The sequence below is a fragment of the Ambystoma mexicanum genome, chromosome 9 (assembly GCF_040938575.1).
Source record: "Ambystoma mexicanum isolate Mex_15411 chromosome 9, UKY_AmexF1_1, whole genome shotgun sequence".
In the NCBI taxonomy this organism is placed as follows: domain Eukaryota; kingdom Metazoa; phylum Chordata; class Amphibia; order Caudata; family Ambystomatidae; genus Ambystoma; species Ambystoma mexicanum.
In genome coordinates this window covers 224,090,370-224,113,106 of record NC_090931.1, presented here as the reverse complement: position 1 = coordinate 224,113,106, position 22,737 = coordinate 224,090,370, and the positions used below count along the sequence as shown (strand labels likewise).

The window sequence follows — 22,737 nt, the reverse complement described above, 5'->3', positions numbered from 1 at the left end:
GTCCGTCAGGACCAGGGGACTTAGAACCGGGAGCGCTTTCATAGCCGCCAAAATCTCCTCTACTGATACCTCACGGTTCAGAGCCTCCCATAGTGGGAAGTCCACCCAATACAGTTCTATGTCATCCAAATAATGCTGCCAACTCTCCATGCCCTGTGTATAACAGGCGGTGTAAAGGTCACTATAACACTCACAGAATGTCGCTGCAATACATATTTCAACATAGAGAGGAGTCCTCTGGGGAAACCGGATTAACTCAATATGCAAAGGTCTCCTGTCCGCTGCCAGCAACCAGGCTAGGAGGGTGCAGGCTTTTGCTCTTTGCCATATTGCCATCCGGAGTAGTCCCTGACCAAGGATTTTTAGTTTCCTGGCAGCATTCGCCTGGAACCCATCCAGTTCCTGCTGCAACACAGACAACATTTTGGGATCTGCCAGAGACTCATATTCTCCATCCAGGCCCTTCAAACACACCTCGCTAGCTGCTAGTTCTCCCCTTATGAATCGGGGAATCCCATTTTCTTTGGCCATGCAAACACACCCAATATAACATTTAAAGCAGTCCCGGAGCACCCCCTGCGATGAGACGGAGCTGTCGTTGTGTGTAAAATATGACACAATGGGCCTCATTACAACTATTGCGGAATGGGTTAATGGGCGCTGCTAATGGTGGCGGCGCCGTTAAACCCATTCCGCAATATTACGAAGTTCCCTCGCAGGACCCGATGTGGACGTCTGGTTTTACCAGACGTCCCTCGCGGGTCCCGCGAGGGGACCAGGGAGCTAACAACGGGCCGGTCGTAATCGTTCCGTTGTTAGCTCCCGCACCCATTCGCATTGAGCCCTATAGGGGCTCAAATGGGAATGGGTAAGGTCCGGGCCTCCAAACTCGGAATGGCCCGGTAATTCCCCATTCAGGGAACCCGGACCCGATTTTGGAGGCAGCCATGGCACCAATAGTGCCATGGCTACCTCCAAAGTCGTAATGAGGCCCAATCTCATCATGAAGTTCCTGGTGGAAAACTGTATCCGTCAGTGCATCAGGCTTAAAGTGGTAGGTGCCCCCACCCCCACGTCCCTCAGCAATCAGGCACTCTAAAACGACCGGCGAGTGGCCAGAGAGAGTCAGGGGAAGGATCTATCACCCAGAGAAACCCCACCACCGCGGGACACCAACCGGTAGTAGAGCATTCAACTAGAGCCATGTACCCTGGAATGAAAGGTATAATCACGGACATCCCAGTGCTGCATCCTCCATACTTCCACGAGATTATAGGTAGCACAAATAGCCATTATTTTCCTACTCGACTTGGATTGGCGACCCTTGTTAATCCCAGATTTTTCACCATCCCGATGCAGCACCGTATTCAGGTCCCAGCCCCACAGGTATGCAGTGATTATATCGAATCCAAAACAACTAATTCCAAAATAAATAATTTTGAAAAATGGGGATGTGAGAGGAATAGTGGTTTTGGCGGCGGGGAAAAGTATTATTTTTAAAAAGGTGTGGGTTTCGGTGGGGAACCCCCTCACCCCCAAAAAACAACGAAAAAATGAATTCGTTATTTTGGAATTCGTTATTATTTCATTAGTTATAATTCCATGTAACCGTGAAATTCTGGCAAATCTCGGTGGCGAGGGATGACGAGGGAGGGCCTTGTTGGTCTGCGGGGTCCCGGAGGGGGTGAGAGTGTCGCTGGTTAACAACCATGGGCCTAACACGGATAGTGCCAATTCCTTTGATTGGGTGATGGTGCAGCTAGCTGGGTGTCAAGATATTACCATTGTGTGGGGCAGGTTACATGTAATTATCGTTAGGCCCATGGGTGTTAACCAGGACTCCGCAGGCCCTCCCCTCATCATCCCTCGCCACCGAGATTAGCTGGAATTTCACAGCCTTATTGATCAGAATCGCCACACCCCTCTCATAAAATGAGAACAAGGAATAATCCCTATGGCAACCCAAGTGAGAGGAAGCAGTAAGATGAGTCTTCTGGATGAACGTCACATCCACCTTGTGTCTATGCAGATACTGAACTATTGTCCTGACCTTAGAGGGCTGATTCCCCCTGCCCCCTAATGTCCCATGTGGCTACCTTAAAGGCCACCCACCCTAGGTATTGGAATCTGTAGACATCGCCCCACAGCCAGACATTTCAGAAAAATGCCAAAAACATTATGCCAGTGAATCACTGTATGAGAAAACTCAGAGTTCAAAAACAACACCCCAGCAGCACTCCCCCACTCCCCGGGAGCAACCCCAATCCACCCGAAATGCACCACCCCTTCCATCCCAACCAGCTAACATTGAACTAGTGCTGCACTCAAGGCGTTAGTGCCCAGGCTACTATGAGCTGGCCCAAACCACCACAGGATAGACAAGAGGCGCAGGCTGAACCCCAGGGCGGTCCAGGCTAATGGATAACAACCACCTCCGCCAAACAGTGACCAGTGTACAGCGACGCAGGCAGACCCATGTCAGTCATATCCGGATGTTATTTCTGCCTCCCGACCCTCCAGTTCTTCGTTCTTGGCGGCGACCGACTTAAACTGCACCTCTAGTGCAGATACCTTGGCTGGGAGCATCACAGAGCTGTCCTGGATCCCAGACACTCTGAACTACCTCATCCAGTCGATCACCATGCTTGTCCAGTCGGTGTTGTAGCATATCCACCTTTGATGAGAGCGAGTCCAACTTGGAGTGCAGCCCTCCAATACCGGCCTTGAGATCCAAGAGCATCGGTCTGATGTCCACTTCCGGCTCCTTGGCCGCTACCTCAGGAACAGCCTCCATTGGCCCCGGATCCCCTTGCTGAGATAAGGCACGGGGCGTCCTGGAGGATGAACCTCCTCAAATGTACGTTTCTTCGAGAGTTTGCTGGTCTCGTGCCTTGAAACACTTGTGTATAGGCGCGTTATAAATGCCATATCATATCATATCTTCACCATTGTGGGGCTCGGGGAACATGGGCATCAGACACCACAAGCACCACATGGAGAAGGGGAGCAAAGCCGGGGGAATATGAGGCAAGCAGAGGGAGGTGGACAGCTGCAGCCCCAGATGGACACCCCACAGTTTCCAAAAGCTCTGCACCACGACCACCACGTGCAAGGCGCAGAATCGGGCCGAACAGCCTCAAGCCCCGACTGGACAAAGACCACAAGAAGAAGATAGCTGGGAGTCCTGGCTGCACCACCCGCTAGGCTGACAACATCCAACAGCCACAGACGACGTAGGTCTTGTATTTTTTGTGGCCCAGGTGGGCTGCCACACTGATGGAGCAGGTTGCCAATGCGAGCAAGTATGTGACCACGAGACCCCGGTCCAGGCTCTGCCAATCACAGGATGTAGGAGTAGGCAGCCAGCAACCCGCCACCCACCAGCAGCGTGGCACTGCTATGCATCGGGGGACCTGCCAGTTGCACGCGATAGCCCAGGAGGGGCTGCCACACCAGGGGGAGGGGCAGTCACCAAGGCCAGCTATTAAGGAGGCTCCAGCCACGGATAATCCACTCACTGTCAGGTCAATTTATCAGCAGGCGGGCTCTGAACTGCCACTGCCTGCCACCAACAGGTCCTTGCTGCGCAGCTGGCCGCCACCCGGCAAGCAACTCAAGGGTCTCAAACCCACCCGACCCATGCTCCACCAGCCTGATGAACATGAGACCTGTCTCCACCAGGCTGCAGCCCTCCGCCGGCCCAGCGGAGTCCAGCAATCCTGGAGGCCGACCCCTCGCCGCCCGCCAAGCGTGTCGGACACACAATCCAGCTGCCACCCCCTCTAGTCCTGGTCACCCTGGCTCTTGGATCCTCCTCAATGGGCACCCCGCAGCACCCAGGCCGCACCTTGTGTATAGGCGCATTATAAATGCCATATCATATCATATCATACCTCCAAGCACTGAGCAGCCTGGCTGAGTTCCGGGCCGTCAGCGTCCACCCTCAGCCGGAAAACATGGCAGCCCAGGAGATCGCCACTCTCCCGGTGCCAGCAGTTGTGAGCCAGGTAGCCGCTGTAAATTTAGCCTCAGCCCACTCCAGCAGCCCGCTGAATGGGCCCAACCTGTGCCTGGGGGCGTCACTCCGCAGGCCGATGAGCGCCACTTGGCTCCCTGCACCCAGAGATCCCTGCAGGCACCTTCTGCAATGAACAATCCGCCTGAGAGCAACTGTAATTCAAGATTTATGTGAGCCGGCTCACGGAGCTCATGAGGTGTCCACCGTTCCTGGTGGGCCTCTCTAGCGCCACCCCAGAAATAATGTAAATGAAACATAAATGCATTTTCAGAATATATTTTACATTATAGGAACCCCATGTTTTTTACTTGAATTGAGTTTCCCTAATGGCAGTCATAGTTTATTCACATTTTAAAAAAAAATACAAAAACAGAGATAATAAAAAATATCATAAAATAACATACACATCTACATTGAACCTAAAAGCAACCACCAAAAGCATTAACACCATTTGATTTCCCCTAATGCTGAACAGAGTTTCATGATGCACTCTGTTTGATCTACACTACATTGCTCTCAATTGGACGAATGACAGGCAACTGTGGTCCATCCAGTTCTGATTTTTTCTTTGCATTCTGAGACTTCTGTGTCTTGCATTTTTAATGGAAAACGGTAAATTATACACAACGCAAGGAACAAAGCAGTATTGAAGATGGCTCTTATTGAGAGCCCTGACACTGATTAATCAAACACATTTTGAAAAGCTTGTCCTAATCCAAACATTAAAATAAATGGTGATCCCCGAGGCTGAACACAATTTGAATAATGTACACAATTTGAAAACCCCACTACCTTTTGAAACAAACATATAGGGAAACTCTATTAGGAAACTATTAGGCAGGCTGTCTGCTTTGCTTTTGTAAATGTTTGGAATTGTTCTGAATATAGGAGTAGTGTGCCCTCTGTTGCACCTGGTTTATTTAATCACTGCTCTGTCCTGGTTCTCTTCTTTCTGCTTGATGTCAGGAAGCGAATAGAGAAATCTTCTGGAGACCTTCAAAGATTATGCTGGGAAGGAATGTTAAGTATTAATCCAATCAGGTTGTTCCTGGTGCTGCCATTCCTATGTCAGGCAATGCTAGAACAGGAAAGAAATGACATGATATGATAGGTTATTTATAACGCACTTAATACCGAGAGGTTCCTAAGCGCGGACCCGGGGATCGAACCTGTGTTGCTCGGTGTCGCTTTGAGCACGTTGCCCCTGAGCTATCCTCCAGAGAAATGGCAGGCTAAAATGCTGCATCTTTACAGTTCCAGAGAGCTGAAACTGCAGGATTATTTTGGCAGCAGATGGCTTTACCATCTTCCAGCCAAAATGAAAAATTATCCATTTTGTACTAGAATCTGTGCTCATTGTTTTCCTCCTCCCCATGCCGTAAAGCACTTGGCTCTACTTTTACATTCCTGCGATAGAAATCTATTCCCTGAGCAGTCAACATTGGGACAAGTGTTTGCATTATTAGGGCTCCTGCAGCCCAAGGTATCCTCACCCCAGATCTCCTTAAAGACAGCCTATCTGAGGCTCCTACATTGAGGGGGAATACATGTTCTACGGTTTCCTGTGTTGCCCGCTCGTATTGGCAAACACAACTCCTTAAAGTTTCCTTTCCACTTTGTCAGCTAATGTGGGACCCCTACTGTAAAAGAAGTTTTTCTGCATAGTTTTGGGTCTTGGTTCCAGGGAATAAACTCATAATCCAGTTGCTCACCTAAATAGCACTTGGCCAGAATCCTGTATGCCAGAATATCAACATGAGAGTATGCATGTGGTTGACAAACCTCTCCTTCACCTTTTTGAAGCGCTCTTTCAGTATTTTACCAGGGCTCCACCAGAAAGGCATAAGGGCCACAGGAATATCTTTAACATTCTCCAGTGGTTCTCCCTTTAATTGCAGCATGCGGGCTTGACCAACGCCAAAACCATCCAACAATTGGCTTAGGTGCCACCTACAATATTATGGAGACAATATCACATAGTCTATTGGTTTATATTTGCTTTTCTTTTTTGTAATTATTGGTTGTCTCTTTACATTGAGTAAGCATTTACAGTTTTTCTCTTTTTGTTTGTTGTTTTGAAGGTCCTCCATTGGTGCAGAAATAAAAAAACAGTTTGAAATTATTCAAGTCTCTCAGTGTAACAGTAAGTTTTGTTTTGGATTGGTGTGGGTGTGGCTTAAAGCAGTACCTGGCAGAGCAGGAACAGCAATGCATTAAAAAAGAGCAACCTCTTCACCGCCCAAGGCCTGCGGATAAGGAAAAGCCCATTTTAAGTTTGTTGCACAACACACAGTTGCTACATGACCAAGCTCACATGGAAAAGGGAGCATCGCTCATATTGACAAATACCAAAAATGAGGACACACCGCCTCCTCCTGGTGCCTCCAAGTCCAGCCTTTGAAAGCCAAATGAATGTCATGTTTTTATAATATTACATAAAATACATTTGAAAACTTTTTTTACTGAATCTCTTCATTAAGATTTGTTTTTGAAACATGGAGCAAACAAGCCCAGTGTTGATCTGAGCAATGAAGTAACATAATGTAGTCAACAAAACATATAAGTCCCTGTTTCACTACTTTTCCTTTCTTTTAAGAACATCCCTCTTTTCACCTTTCCTCTCTTCCCACCACCTCCCTCCCCCATCTTCTTCCACACACACAAAAACACAGTGTAAGGTTGACGGTTACAGAACATTGCCATGAGTTCAAGGGCACAAGAGCCCAGCTGGAGCACAACCATGTATATCCAACGTCCCGGTTCCATTACTTTTCCATTCAGCCCACTTGTCCGCCCATGTGTCTCTTTTATCTCTTCCATTAAACACCTCCCCTCTCCCTCCAGTCCAAAAAGCACCCTGTCCCGCACTCAGGGGGGCTTCAGGTCTGCCTAGGAGTGCAATTCATTTAACAGTTGGCTCCAGTCCACCACCACCCCATCTTCCAACATCGGATCCCGGGTCCGTTGCAGGATATCTAGCTCTGCCATCCCCCACCTACGGATATCTTCCATCCACTGCATCAAAGACGGACCCTGGGGTTTCTTCCATGCCATGGCCACCCTTCTTTTGGCCAGCACTAACATGCATTGATTGGGCTGGTCGCTTCCGCATTTTATGGCGTTTCCCGCCTGGCAATAATCCCCATGAACATACTCTTGGGACGCATTCAAAATTAGAACACAGTAATCCATAAATGTTTGATACTACGATTTGCCAGAAGTCCACAATCACTGAGCATCCCCATGTCATGTGCCAGATCCCTGTCAGCCCAGTCCCACATCTCGGACAATCACAAGGGGTTACATATACCCTATGCAGGAGATTGAACTATATCAATTGAATTCTGGCATTTTTCTAAGTTTTTAGGGTCTGTTCCCACATTATCCCCCTATCTGCTTCCGAGATCTGCTCTCCTGCGTCTCTTTCCCACTTGGCCTTAACTGCAAGCTCCTCCATGGGAATCAGCTATTGTCTGATAGATTGGAGAAATCCTGGCACTCCCCTCCCCCTGCGTCAGCAGCACTTGCATTAATGGATTTGTACCGGGTTCCTCCGGGATGTCCGCCCATATTCTTGCCAAGCGATTAACCATTGCTCCATAGGCTAGGAACTGCCCTCCCAAGATCCCATGTCGCTGTCTCCATTACTAAAACGGTATCACCTTCCAGCACCCCTGCCGTATCCCCCTACATTTGAAAACTTAACTTAAAATGCAGTTATTTGCATAGCCAACAATTGCCCTGAAAAGCTGGTGTGAGTGTTGCTCTCGGGGAGTGAAGATGGAGACCCCAGGCTCAGACTGGCCTATAGGGCAATAGGGCAATGCTTAAATCAAAAATGCAAATGCTAGTGTGGGAGTTTTTTTGGTTCAAGTGGTCCACTTCTGTGGCGAATGTGGGCCAGTTTGATGAGTTACTTCACAATGTGGCTAGTAGTTTTGACCATCGATGCTGAGCAAATATTATTTAAATTGCAGAATTTGCATCACATTTGATCAAAAAACTCCCCCTTGGGTACTATTCAGTCTGTCACAAACGGAATCAATTGCCATTTGCAACGTAGGGCCACTTTTCCATTGGTGTCAGAGACAATTTTATGCCCCAGTCCGACCCTGCCCGGGCCTAGTGATTGCAGAGGAATGCTTGGTTGCATACAGGAACCCACTGAGGAGGGACACAATGGGACACTGCTTCCAAAAAGGATAGCCGCAGGCTTCCAAGTTGTTCACTCCTGCACAGCGTTATGAAGACTCGTTTTGACATGTAACTGTTGAATGCAATATGTTTTCAAAGTTAGGTACAGGCAGCTTTATGGTGGGAATTAGAAAGCAGCGTCACTATTGTGTTTTCCTCCCACAGAGTCTAAAAGTGGATTTTGTAATATCTATATAGTGTCAGGATATTGTACTGATTTCAATGCAGCAGCTTAGGTTTCTTGGCTGGTCTACCTTGTGACACTACAAAATGTGCTCTCAAAGAAGCCTTCTTGTTTCAGTTGTGGGGAAATATTGTTCCAGAGCCGAGAGCTCCAGAGAGATAACATCTTGGCCCCTCTTTCTGCATTTTAGCATTTGCTTGTCAGATCTTTTTTCTTCTTGTCAATCAGAGTATCTTTGAAGCGGTATATGGCTTCAGTTGGCCAGATAGATCAGTAATTAAGTCCTGTTTCACCAAGAGGCTTGGCATGACCTACACATAGTCTTAGGTCTAATTATTTGCTCATTGGGAGTCAGTGCAGAACTAGAAGTTATGTTATGATATGTTATACTTTGCAGCTTTTGTAAAGCAATCGTCTCTCATTGTCATGGTCTCATAGCACACTATGGGCCTCATTATACGTTTGCCAGTATCCCGCCATTATTACTCTGTAATACCGTTTCCGCCACTCAGTCTGCCAGAATTACTTTTTCCAAGTGGCGGAAACTCAGGTAAATCGCCATTCCATAGGACTCCAGGGGGGGATTTACTGATACGTTTTTTGCTGGTAGGATGGCAGATATACCTCCAGCTCCGAGCTATCGATCAGGCAAGTCGTTATAAGCATACGTTAATCGATAAAAAAAAAAATCCTATGCACGTTACCTTAGTTTTCCTCACTTTTACACATGCGAAATCAGGCAGCGGGCGCGGCCATCTTGTGCTAATCTTATCCGTTGCTGCATCGCCCTAAGGTGAACTGTCCTGGCAGCACTAAATAATATCCCACGCCTCCGAAGCTGACATCACTATTCCTAGCGATGTTCTCCACCTATTTTCATGGAGTTAGCGTGTAGCGTAGCCAAACACGCCCAGCCATCACCTAAATCTTTACGTTACTTTACGCAGAACCTGGAATATCAACACACACATCCTCTCACAGCACAGCGCGTCCCAAATCGGAACAGAAAACACTATTTTTAAAGGAAACACCAATACTGTGCAATTTATAATGTGCTTTTATTTCACATTTAATGCTCCAAGAACATCTGCCAATTTCCATTTTCAACCAAATGTTTTAGTTTGTTCTGTTCGAACATCAAATCTTTATCATGAGGCACACAGAGTTCCTTTAGGTTGAAGAAGCGCATTGGACGCACCTTGAATCGCAAGGCTTCTGCATCAGCTGCTTGCTAGACCACCATAAATGATGTCAGGTTGCACCTAGTTTCTGGTACCGCCAAAGTGCATATCGGTCCTGGGCGATCGTCCCACAAAAGAGTAATTGCGATCCAGCCATTTAGGTTTATCTGCCACTGCCTGTTGAAGAACCCATCACTGGGTATCTGGAAACGATAACATTGGCAGAAAGGGAGTATGTAGCTGTGTAGAAAACATAACAGAAATATATTTCAGTAGCCGTTCCTTATTCAAATGTATCCATGTACCCTTTAATACAGCACCAGGTGAAACGTAATAATGAACACTAACCAGAAACAATGGAAACACAGAGAAAACATCATGGAAAGTTGGAGTTTACGATGTGCTTGAGAGGTTAGTGCTGTGGAGTATGTTTATCTTGCAATGGGATGCGGATGCGGAAGCTGATGGAAGAATTCGAACAACACGTAGACGGCATTATAAAGGAATATTTACAATGAACTTGGCGATGGTGGAACCTGGGGGAACTCATACGCATACCTCTCAACTCACACACTTTTGGCGGGTGTCACCGCCACTTTGGCAGCTCTCTCACCCGCCAATCTCCCTACATGCCCATAGGAACCAATGGGCGTTCACCTGCCAAATACAAAATCGGGTGTTTCCACCCACCCAGGGGCCATGAAATGTTGAGAGCTATGCCATACCTTGAGTGCATTTCATTGCTGGACTGCCCATGTGCCCGGGACAAAGACAAATACTTACAGGTTGTGTTTGCGTGTCGTCACAATATGCCCCAACCAATATGCCCCAACTTCAGTAACACTTACATCATATTTGGTATTTCCATTCTCTTGGCGTAACGCAGAGTGTCCGCTCAGTTCAACGGTTTTCATGAAATGAAATTACATGTTCCTTTGTCCAGTTTTAAAATGCTGAACCTTATCATGTTTGCAGGTATTAGACACCTCCTGTCCCTCAATCCATAGTGAATCCTCCCTTTCTTCCAAAGACGAAAAACAATTGAGCCTTCTTAGGAGAGCTTATGCTAAGTTTCGTTTTTGTGAATGAAAGCTACAAATCAAAAACATACCGTATAGGAAGCCTCAGTGTGAACAGCCCACAAGCAACATCAAACGCAGTGAGTGACCTTCACTCCATGGGAGCGATTAGCCCTGCCGTCCAATGTGGCATTCAAAATCTGTCCTCAACTGGTTCTCCTCCTATCTTTCTAACCGCACCTTTGCAGTTTCCTGGGGTGGCTGCACCTCCCCCACCTTGCCTCTCAACCACAGAGTCCCCCAAGGTTCTGTCCTTGGCCCCTTTCTTTTCTCTCTCTACACTCCCTTCTTAGCCCCTATCATCTCCTCCTTTGGTGTCTCACACCATTTCTATGCAGACGATACCCAGCTTTTCCTCTCCTTCTCCTCCTTCACCCCTGACATCCATCTTAAGCTGTCCTCTTGCCTTTCCGCTATTAAATCTTGGATGCACTCTCACTTCCTTACCCTAAATATGGACAAGACTGAAGTCCTATTCTTCACTGCCAATACTCTTCCTCCTCCCTCTCCTCCTCCTTTCATTCTCTTTTCCCCTTCCTAACTCCCCCTTTGACCCCATGTCCGTAACCTTGGTCTTCACATCGACCCTAATCTCTCTCTCTCTCTCACCACATTTCTCTTACTGCCAGATCCTTACACTTTCACCTTTACAACATCCATAAAATTTGACCCTTCCTAACTTTCCATGCAACTAAGCTTTTAATCACCTCCCTCATCTTCGCCAGACTCTTCTATTGCTCCACTCTCTTCTTCAGACTCCCCTCCTCTCACTTTAACTCCCTAAAATCTGTCTACCACTCTTTCATCCACTCTATCTGCCTCCTCTCACCTCATGATTCCATCTCCTCTTCCCTCTCTTCACTAGACTGGCTCCCCTTTCATTCCCAGCTCAAATCCAATTTCCTCTGTCTTGTCTTTAAATCCCTCTATGGTCTTGCTCCACCTTACCTCTCCTCCCTCCTCACTTTCTATGCTCCTTCTAAACCCACTCCGCTCTGCTGATCTCTTCCTACTCATTCTTCCCCCTCCACCCTGTGCCCAATCCCGCTTCCGCTCCTTTCAACTCCAACTCCTTGCTCCCTTCCACTGGAACTGCCTCTCTCTCCCCATTTGCTCTATTTCTTCCTATTCTGCCTTCCGCACTTCTCTAAAATCCTATCTTTTCCATTCAGCTCCCTAACATATTTACTTCCTCCCTCACCTTGATCTTTTCCACACATCATACAGCTTCTCTGACTGTGGTTCTTCTCCTTTCATGCTTAACCACATCACATATGTAAATTGTTCCTTAAACTGTTCTCTGGTACTTGATTCAAATGTTGTTATGTATTGCTCGTTGTAATTCTTGTTGCCCTTTTGTAAAGCACTTGAGCGTAAAGCGCTATATGAAACCGAATAAATACAAATACAAATGTTTCATATAAGTGTATTAACGCTGTGCTAATTTGTATACTTTGAACTCCATTTTGTGTCCTTCCAAACACCAACTTTTTCTAGGCCCTCTGCCCATCTTGCGAAATATTCACCCTCCTTCTTCCAGCGCCGCGCACAGCCAGCCCCCACCATCTTTGTCCACTGTCAGTTCAGCGCGTCGCCTGTTCTCACGGAAATGCAGCTATTCCTTTTTGCAAGTAGCGAGTATCGAGCTCTGACAAAATGTGCTCATCCAAGAATGTGAGACCAAGGCCTGCCCCAGCGTTAGTGCCCCATCCATCTCTGTTGACCGACTCATGCCGTCTCCACCACCTCCCTGCCAGGCCGTGGCCCCCTGAACCCATGCCCCCTATTCCCTTTGGACACATCTGGCCACCAGACCCTACCACCGCACCAGCTCCAATTCACCTACCATATAGATGACAAAGAGGATACATTTGAAAAGACAATTTGGACGCTTAATACTTGTTAGTACCTTTAATAGCTTTGAAATTCAAGTTAAATAGATTTCCCTTGGTCATGCACAATGTACAGACATTGTGGAACATACACACTGCTGCTAATCCTTTATACCGGGAAGTCAAATGTTCAATCAGGTCCGCTTTTGGTGGACAGGGCTCGCTTGCAATGTTTTGTGGCAATGTATGTGCCCTAGGAACAAAATCAGGACCGATTCCATCAGTATGCATGGCCAACACAGTCAAAGTGAGATCTTTCACAAAATCGAATTCCATTTCCCGGTATATCGGCTTGGCCACCCTTTTTTTGCTTCGTTTGGAAAAGGTCATTGTGCAACAAAGCATTCCAAAGTTTCCTGCAGTTCTCGATTGTTCTCTGCCCACATTCTCATTATGCACTAATACGGCTAGTAATGTTCGATATTGCATACCGTCTATGCCGAAATGCATCCTCTTGGGCCTGTACTTTAGGCAAATGTTGTGGAACACCTCCAAATCTCTGGTGTGACAGAACTCTGTGAGTCCCTTCAGGTCTCTTGAAAGAGTTTTATCAAATACGATCTTCTCAAGAGCTTTGTGTGGAGGTGAATATGAAACCAACCACTTCTTCTTGCGTTCCTGTTCTTCTGATAAAGGTGCATGTGCACATTGGTGAAAATGTTGGTTTTCTGTCCATGTGTGGACGTTGGAACTGTGGTGCTTCAATGAGCGTCATTTGTCCAGTAGAATTTCCACAGACCCATCACAAGTTTTGGAGCTCAACCAAAGATGGTTGCTGAAAGACTGGGACCACTGTAAAATATTTTCAGAATCCTTTTTTTTAACCAGCAGCTGTGATTTTTTTATTGAATGATTTGGCAACATGCCATACGTCAAATTGCTGGCAAATTTTTGGAAACTGCTCTCGCATGACCTCTGCTATTGAAACATGTCTGTCAGTGGCTATGAGATCTATTTGCATTCCCATTGATTGAAGATGTTCGAGGGATTTTATGAAACCAAGTTTCTCCATGGCCACTGAGGATTGACTTTGGGACACCTGCACGACCTCCGAACTCACATTTTTTTAGTTTCCATGTCCTGAAAGTGGTATGTACAGTACTTTGCTGAAAATCTGGGGCTGCATCACTGTCCATCGCCAGCTAGCCAGAACCGTTTGCCAGAGAATGTCCTTTCAATTGTCATTTGTTCAATTTTCCAGGCTTGACTAATAGCAGGGAATAAGAATTCTCTTTGATATTTTTAGTACTGCGTTGTAGCAAGGAATTGAAGTCCCACAAATTGACAGAAACTGGGCAACATACTAAAAGTCAAACCACTGAAAAGTAAACCTGCTGAACACAGTAGATTTCCTGCTGGCACTTTGCCCAGCATCGGTCCATCGGACCATAAAAATGTATCATGGAGGCGGGCACAGGTGGCTTGTATTTTCAGGTTAGTGCCTTGTAATAGATGAGTCACAATTACCAATGGCTCCCCGTACATTTTCCCCCTCACTGGATGGACACATTTCAGCATCAGTATAATCTCTTCGAGGCAGCTGTCGAATATAATGTATTTATGCTCCTTTATTAGCCACTTGTCCTGCATGATTGTGGTTTGTGACTCAACTGTGGTGGAGAAATCGCTTGAAGTAGAACAACTGTAGTCGAGATCTTTGGCAAGTTCCTCGGTCAATTGGGTTGAGGCTTCAGTCTCTGTTAGTTCAGCTTGTGTTATTTGCAAACAAATTGGAGAAACCATCAACGTCGATTGTTTATTGGGTGACCTTTTTTTGCGGGTGTAGATTGTGTCAAGTGGTCAGGGAGTTATTCAAAATCACCTTCATTATATTCCATTTCATCTTCATCTTGTCGAGTTCTCACATTGTAGCAATGGTCCATCAACACTTTGCTTGCTTCGCCGGTCACATTCAATTCATTTTCTGGCCATTGGGCATAAGCATCTCGAGTCTGCTTATTGACCGGACCACGCTGCGGCTCAAATAGTAGTTGCTCCATGGTGAAATCTGTTTGGCAAGCAGCATCTTCGGTTTCATTTGTTGTCTGTGTCTTTATACTTTTTTTCCTTCTGGGCCTCTAGGAGATGGGTTGTAAAAACATGTTCAATGTAAATCAAACATACAGTAGATATCACTAAAGATAAAAAAAAACATGCTATGAAGGCAACACCAGCCCAAAACACTTTTAGTAAATGAAATTGTTTTCTTGATTTTCTGTGAAACCGTGGTCTTTTCTGTAACGACCGCACCAGCAAGCTGTAACACCACCTCTGATCCATGTGCCTCCACTTCTAATTCACGACCTTGTATACATTCTGTGAATATAATATTCATTAAAAAAAACAAAAGTCAAAGATATTTTAAATTAAGATCTTTCATCGCACACATTACTTACATACATACCCCTGTAAACAGTGTACGTCATTTAGTCAAAATATAAATATCTAATTTCACCAGATTGATGGCAAGTGTACTTGATGAGAGATCACTGTGCAAAACATACTGATTGTAATGTTGCCCTCAAACATTTTGCAATGTATTCTGCATTAGGGTACAAATGTTAACGTTAGAACTGTAATGATAAATGTTTGAAACACTGCCCGTTTATATGAATGCCACTATCTAATAGTATCCTATGTAGGATTTACTTTGTTTCAGTCAAGGGGACTGTCAGTACGCATACCTCATACTCTGGACCAGCTCCAAAGGATGATGTCATTGTAGTTGAAGTACCAGCATCTCCCTGTAACAGAGAACTTGTTTTAGTATGGATGAAAACAGCGAAATGGAACATAGACAATAGGATGCAGACAAGAACACATATAAAGAGAAACCCATGAATGACACATAGTGTAAACAACTGATAGGATACATAAACAATTTCATATCATTTTAAATTCCAAGCATAATACGTTCTCGTAATTTAAAAATGAAATAAAATTTCCTGGTAGGCGCTCGAAGTTGTTCTTTAAGCCGGAAAAAAAATGGATGCAGAATCTTGCTCCTTCATTTTCACTGCATTGTCACAAAGTGGTAAAAGGCAAAATTAGATTTGCATTCCATATGTGGGAAGATCCAACTCTCGATAATATGAACTTCCGCAAGTCTGTAGGGCCCACCATTGGTATACTGGACGTGTCAGTGGTGTAATCTCTTGCGAGGGTCTGTGCTTCCGTCAGTATGCTCTCCTAAAAAAATGGACATGTCAAGCAAGCGATTATGAAGACAGTATGGTTCTTTTGAAGGGCACTATGGCATTGTTTTCTATGGTCATAATTACTTTCTATCATGCTCCATAAACCAGGGACAGATGTGTAGTAAAATGTGGTATAGTTAAAAAGGTAATACAATCTGGTAAATATGTAAACTTTAGTACGACACATTTACAGCGAAAGCACCAATCCGTTCATGTAGTTACCTGTTCAGTACCCCACTGCCCACAGCTAATTCATCATCCGGGACTCACCTGAGGCAGCGTGTGCATTAATAGAGTTGGAATTGCATTTGGAAGCAATTTATATGACGTTCTGAGTCTATGCTTTTTTGTGTACTGAGATTGGTCGTACATATCCGGGGTAAAGTGCAGGCTGCAGATGCGGAATCGATTGGCCCTCAAGTGTCCCAAGACATCCTGTGCTCTAATTTCAATCTCGTCCACCGCAAATCCACAATGTCGAACCCATTCTCTTATTAAATCAATATCCCTCGGGATTGTATGCATTATTGTGCCCTTACTGTTGTCATGGCTCTTAGAACGGCAACCAAAAACCATACAAGCAGGCATTCTTGAAAAATATGTATTAAAAAAGTACACATAATTACAAAAGAAATTCTACTGAATGCGTGAGATTGATGTCATTATATCAATGTGTTTTACGCAATGTTTTTTTTGGTCAAAGAAGCAAAACCTGTGTAGCGTAGTCAAATATACACTGGAATAACTTTTATACAGAATTGATTGATGTGATGGAAATCGTAACGTGTTACAAGTCCGTTGAATGTAATTTCATGCATCAAAAGGAAACATGCTTATAGACATGGTCTGAGAAAGATGCAATTCTATCACAATTGACACTGATGAAATTTGCTATATATCTAGATCCGAACACCTTAAACAGTAGACAATGGTAAAGTCAATGAGATGAATGAACATTACACTACTGGGTACATTCGAAAAAGATAGAAATTTTGAAATCAGAAAGAGATGATTAGGTGACCTGCCCTTACCTTGACTAACAAACAATTACATTCAGCAAGCAAAGGTAGCTAGTAGCAGGAGAACAGGTAGCGCGATCAAGAGTTGACTTCCAGTGCTCACAGATGTTCACAGGTAGCACAATCACGAATTGACTGGCAGTGCTCACATATGTTCTCAGGATAAATATCAAGGGGTTTATAAAGAATTAGAAAAGTGGGTGTGTATGTGAATGAGTGACATGTTTCTGGCGTGGACTGCTTCAGGGGAGCCTGCCTGGAGACACAGGGTCTGAGGAGGCCATGTGTACAATGGCCCCTGCGCATAAGATGCCTTTGAAGTGTACATGGTGTTTGGCACCTTGGCCGTTCCCACCCTGCCAGCCCCCTTGGGAGGGCACAACCACAGGTGCGAACTGCCATTGATACTGGAGGGGGGATGGATGGACAAGAGGTGTGCAGAAAAGGCCAGGAACACGCCTGGATGGAGACACACTTATGTGGATTGCAGGGGCGCGGTCTGCTTCAGGGGAGCCTGCCAGGAGAGGGTCCACATTGTTTCCCCCTTCTCTCTTTTCTCCCCCCTCCTCCCGATAAGTACAGCAACCAGTCCTGTATCCTGCTACGCCCAGTCGGGAGAGCCTGCACGACCAAGAGAGTGGCCACTAGGCGTCTGTGGTGAGACATTTTTTTCTATACGCCCACCACAGCCAATTAAAGATAGGAGTTCATATGTTTACTCTATCTCCTATATCAGGTCCTTCCCACTTTCTCTTTTTAGCATTTAACAATAGGCAACTGTTTTTCCTTTAGGTTCTGATTTATTCACCCCGTTTGGTACTAATTTACCGTGAAAAGTCCAGCAGGCAAACACAACTACACCAAGAGAACAACTGACCCATGTTTTTCTCTTGGTCTATTCACTACAGGGGTCTCTCAATTGCCCTGAAGAAGGCGGCTCTCACGTCCCTCTAATTTGGTTACAAGATGGACGCCATGGCCGCCGAAACGTCATTTTTCCAAGCAAGGGGGACCTACGAATCAAATTATTGTGGTTAAGTGAGACAATACTGCATATTGATTGTTTCTCCTTGATGTGGAACTTCCACCAAGATACCCCCTGCGACGTTGGCACACAACAAATTGGGATCATCTTGTCCCAATATAACTTACCAGAATAGACATTCAAAAGTTGGGAATTAGATAGAACCCACTTCATTAGACAGTTCCAAGATTACTGGAACCACCGAGGAATTTTCTTCGACACCAATATTCCCAGGAACCCAAGTTGTTGTTTAATATAGACATGTGTTATATGACTTGCACATTCCAAACACTTCTTTGCTTTTTTCTTGTTCTATGTTCAAATTTTGAATTTCTTTTCACAACACCATGTTTAAGTTGTATTATTGTGTTTGTTGGATCTTTTTGAAAATACTATGATTCTTTTCTATTTGTAATAAATGACAAAATTGCTTTGTACATATCTGTAAGTATACGTTTTCAATACAAGGTAATTATTTTTACAGCCCCTCATGTGCATGTGGGTTTTCCTTCTGGACATTTTCTTTGGGTTAATTAATTGTTTAGGATATATTCCATTAGTAAAACCAGCTAAGGTTCCTTGACTTCACAAATCAGTCTTGCTTTATTCATTGACAAATTATCAAGTTGAACCTTTCGCAGTAGCAGTACTACCTTCTTTGTATCAGTTCATTTTGTGCCCGAGTCTGCTACTTCTCACCACTGGTACACCGAACATTTGGGTGCAGAGCCTGCCAGGAGACAGAGGGTCTGGGGAGGCCATGGGTGCAATGGCTGCTGCACGGAAGATACCTTTGAAGTGCACATGGTGTTTGGCACCTTGGCCCTTCCCACCCTGCCAGCCCTGCCAGGGCAAGTGAGCATGTCCTTGATTCACTAAAAAATTGAAACAACTATTCATAAAAGTTGATTTGTTTTTTATTTTGTTGCTCCATGTGTAAAATGGCCCCTGTGCGGTAGATACCTTTGAAGTGTACACAGTGTTTGGCACCTCGGCCGATCCCACCCTGCCAGCCCTGCCAAGACAAGTGAGCGTGTCCTTGATGCACTGAAAAATTGAAACAACTATTCATAAAAGTTGATTTGCTTTCTATTTTGTTGCTGGTATTGATGGCACATATGTACTACACATTGTATACTTCGGGTTGCAGCACAGTGTGGGAAAATCCCCTGTACTGAGTGCTCTCACTGGGGAATTTGGCTCAAATGGCACCAACAACACAGGCCGGTATTCGGGTATTACTCGTCGAACGCGGTATCCAAGCCTCCTATGAAGCAGCATGTAAACGCACGATAGGCCACCAGCCTGTACCACCTGTGGCAGAGAAACATACAACCTGTAATTAAATGAACATGATAAAGAGTATCAAACCTTAGTTGGAATTGCAATCTTGTATCCTATGGCATAGTTGCAAGTACAAATGTTACTTCATGAATCATTCAACTTGGGCTTTAAAGTGTAGACACATTACAAACTCGAACACCCATGCATTCCATAACGTTTGGGGCACAGAGAAATATTGTTTCTTGGTTGTGCGTGAAAGAAGCATAAGATGAACACTATGATTTCCCCAAATCACGAGAGATGTATTGAATTGCCAGACTACATTCATTTGGCAGTGATAGATCAAAGTTACAACAATATAGGATACATATATAATACATCTAGAGTACACTTACTCGTTACTTGGATTGCGAGAGCAAACTGTTGCGCGAAGTTTGTGCATAAGCACCATCATGATCTTCTAAATGGACCTTGTGAGGCAGGCTGCCCTGAAGTCATGCAGCTCGGTAACGCATAGCGGTGGTGTTTCTTCTTCCGATATGTAGGCCAAGCATCCAGAGTTTTCTCTGCAGCAGCAGTTCTCTTCCTCGCTTGGCATGACCTTGCACCGATTGCAGGTACACCAGGTGGAAACGTCTTCCATGCGACTAGGCTTAGGCTCATGATCCGGTGATTCGTCCTCCCAACTGTCATCTGATGTCCCATCGTTTCCGCATCTTTCTCTTTCAAATAATTCCACCTCGGAATACTTTGGCTCGTACTGGTAGGGCTGTATTGTTGTCATTATACGACAAAATTCAAATCGATATTAATGCTAGTACTAGTATCTGTTTGCAAGGGCTACGAGCAATGAAGATAGCAGAACACAGCAGAAACGAGTCACAGGAGCACAAAAAAAGACAGTGAAATGATTGAAAATGCAACTCTGATGTTGTCTGATGAGAAGCGGTCTGTTTATACTTATTGAGGAAAGAGGTGTCCTGCCATTTCCATGGAGACACGTCATTAGCTGGTGCACAGAGAACGTTGACACGAGACTTGCATTCGCATTGTGAAATGGGCCGTACGCGTCTAGTGATGTCAGCTTCAGGGGCAGGGGAAATGATTTAGTGCCGCGACGGCAGTTCACCTTAGGGCGATGCAGCAACAGATAAGATTAGCACAAGATGGCTGCGCCCGCTGCCAGATTTTGCATGTGTAAAAGTGAGGAAAACTAAGGTAACGTCCATAGGATTTTTTTTTAAATCATTCAACGTATGCTTTTAACGACTTACCTGATCGATAGGGACAATAACATTTTTGAGCGCACTATTCCTTTAAGAACCCTTGTGAGAGGAGGCATTGAAAACCCCTGTGAGAGCGCAGGAGAGAAGGTGCTGAGAACACTTGTGAGAGTATTAGAGAGAGAGATGGTGCTGAGAAAACCTGTGCGACGCTAGAGAGACGGCGCTGAAAACCCTTGTGAGAAGTGCCATTGAAAATCCTTTTAAGAATGCAAGAGAGAAAGTGCTGGAAATTCTTATAAACTGTGTTAGAGAAGAGATGGTGAAATGTTATTGATGTGCTTAATCAAAGTTGCTGTTAACCATTTTTTGCTTTTATGGAAAAAATCATGCCTCCACGGATGACAATAATTTGTCCATGATTTGGATTATTGTTAACTACTGAAAACTATAGATGGTAAATAGCTCAGGGACAGACCGTGGAAAATCCTGGTCTAAAAGTGTCAATGGTACCATAGGCATACATGGCTGTCCCTGATCCTGAAGAGTTTGGAAGAACATAAATAATCACAGATTAACATTTTGGCATATGTGTTCATCCCTTGATCATTTAATCTGTACATTGAAACCGTACATGACCATGGGTGACTTTGGTTATCAATAGTCACCACAGAAACACACTGTTCCAGGAACTATTTCTGTGGTAGGAAACAGGTGACTCTCAGCAGTATCGATTATCCCTTTGAGATCAGCAAACACTGAGAAAGCAGGCCTCATGCAAAATCACAAGAGCCAGACTATTTATGGTAAATCAGATTTCCTTATTGAGTAACAAATGCCTGCCGAGTGCACACACCTCCAAAGAACCCTAACAATATTGGGACAAATTTAATGAACTGTACAGTGAAAAACTCTCAGCAGTTTTAGATGAAAAAAAGACTTAGTTATATGCGCAATATTAACTATTATAGCAAAGTGTTTGTTCACTCATGTGAGAATGAAAACATAACTCATTGTAATTGTACAAAGTATTGTGGTTATGCAAATAGGCTCATCCCCCAAACAAAATATACCGTTCTCGGCCACCCATAGTAAACTTCCCTGCTCTGCCCTGCATTGCATAAAAATGATGCAACCTGCTCACATTTCACACTGATTGTATTAAAACATAATTTATATCAACTAGAACTTTAGGGAAAGTAAGGAAAACGGAATAATGTGGGTGGAGTTTCTTTGGGAGCAGAAGGGGCTGAAAATGTGTAATTAAAATGTTATTGTTAACAGAAATACACCTTTTCTTCCCAAACATTAGCATCCCGCCACATAATATTTAACAGAAATGCAAAAAAGTGATAAGCAAAATCAAAACTTCATGACCATGGATCATGAACAAACAATGGTGAACGTACATTTAATACAATCAAGGCTAATGTGTATGGGAACACGACAGCTGTGCTTGACTGTGCTTGTATTCCCCTGTTGAATGGCCAGTGAACTTGGGCATAATGAACGTGATTCATTGACAGGCCATCGACAAAAATACCATGAACAAAATTCGGAGACAGAACAAGGATGACCGTGTTTACACATTAACACTCTATTTATCCATGATACCATGAACAAAGGAAGAACGGTGGAAGACGTGTAAGTAATGTCCCTGCTCCTCTAAAACTATCAAGGACAACATTGCTTCCTTCGCTCCCTTCGTGGCTGAGTTCTGCCACCACTCCTTTACCACTGGCTCCTTCCCACTACTCCTAAAGCACTCCCTTGTGCACCCCCTTCTAAAAAAGCTGTCTGGGGACCCTTCCTGCCCGGCTAACTACCACCCTATCTCCACTACCCACTTCTTGGGCAAACGCTTGGAGAATTTGGTCATCTCCCAACTAATCCATCAAACTGAATCTGTTGGCTGTCTCCACAACCAGCAGTCTGGCTTCAGAGCCGCCTTAAGCACAGAAACTGCTTTCCCGAACACCCGTGAAGACTTGCTCTCAAACCTCGACTCCAACTCTCCATCTGTTCTCATCCTCCTCGACCTGTCCTCTGCCTTTGACACAGTCAATCATGCCACCCTCATAAATCAGCTCTGTGATACCCTGGACATCATGGACTAGGCACTGGATTTGTTGACCTCTTTCCATTTTGATCGGCCCTGCCTGGTTTAACTGGGCCTATTTCTTTCCTCCACTTCACTCTCTACTTGCGGCATCCTTCAGGTCAGGGCTTTATCCCCTCGCCGTGGCTTTTCAACATCTACCTCGCCCCTCTTGCCCCCCTGATCTCCACCTTCTCCCCTCATGTCCAGTGTTATGCTGATGACACACAGCTCTCCTTTGAACCTCCCTCCTCTACCCCCTCTCCTTCCTCTCTCATTCCCGATTGTCTGACTGCTATTCAGTCATGGCGTGCTGCTAACGATCTCTGCCTTAATGCCAGTAA

General features: G+C 45.0%; 1 protein-coding gene across 1 annotated transcript in view; it reads left to right on the top strand.

The window, feature by feature from the left end:
* LOC138487302 (NXPE family member 1-like) overlaps nt 1-22,737 on the top strand; it is a 150,365-nt gene that overhangs the window by 4,815 nt on the left and 122,813 nt on the right. Inside the window, exon 2 of the mRNA XM_069613911.1 lies at nt 6,100-6,161. Coding sequence (XP_069470012.1) covers nt 6,100-6,161 — 62 coding nt within the window. The remainder of the gene's footprint in view (nt 1-6,099; nt 6,162-22,737) is intronic.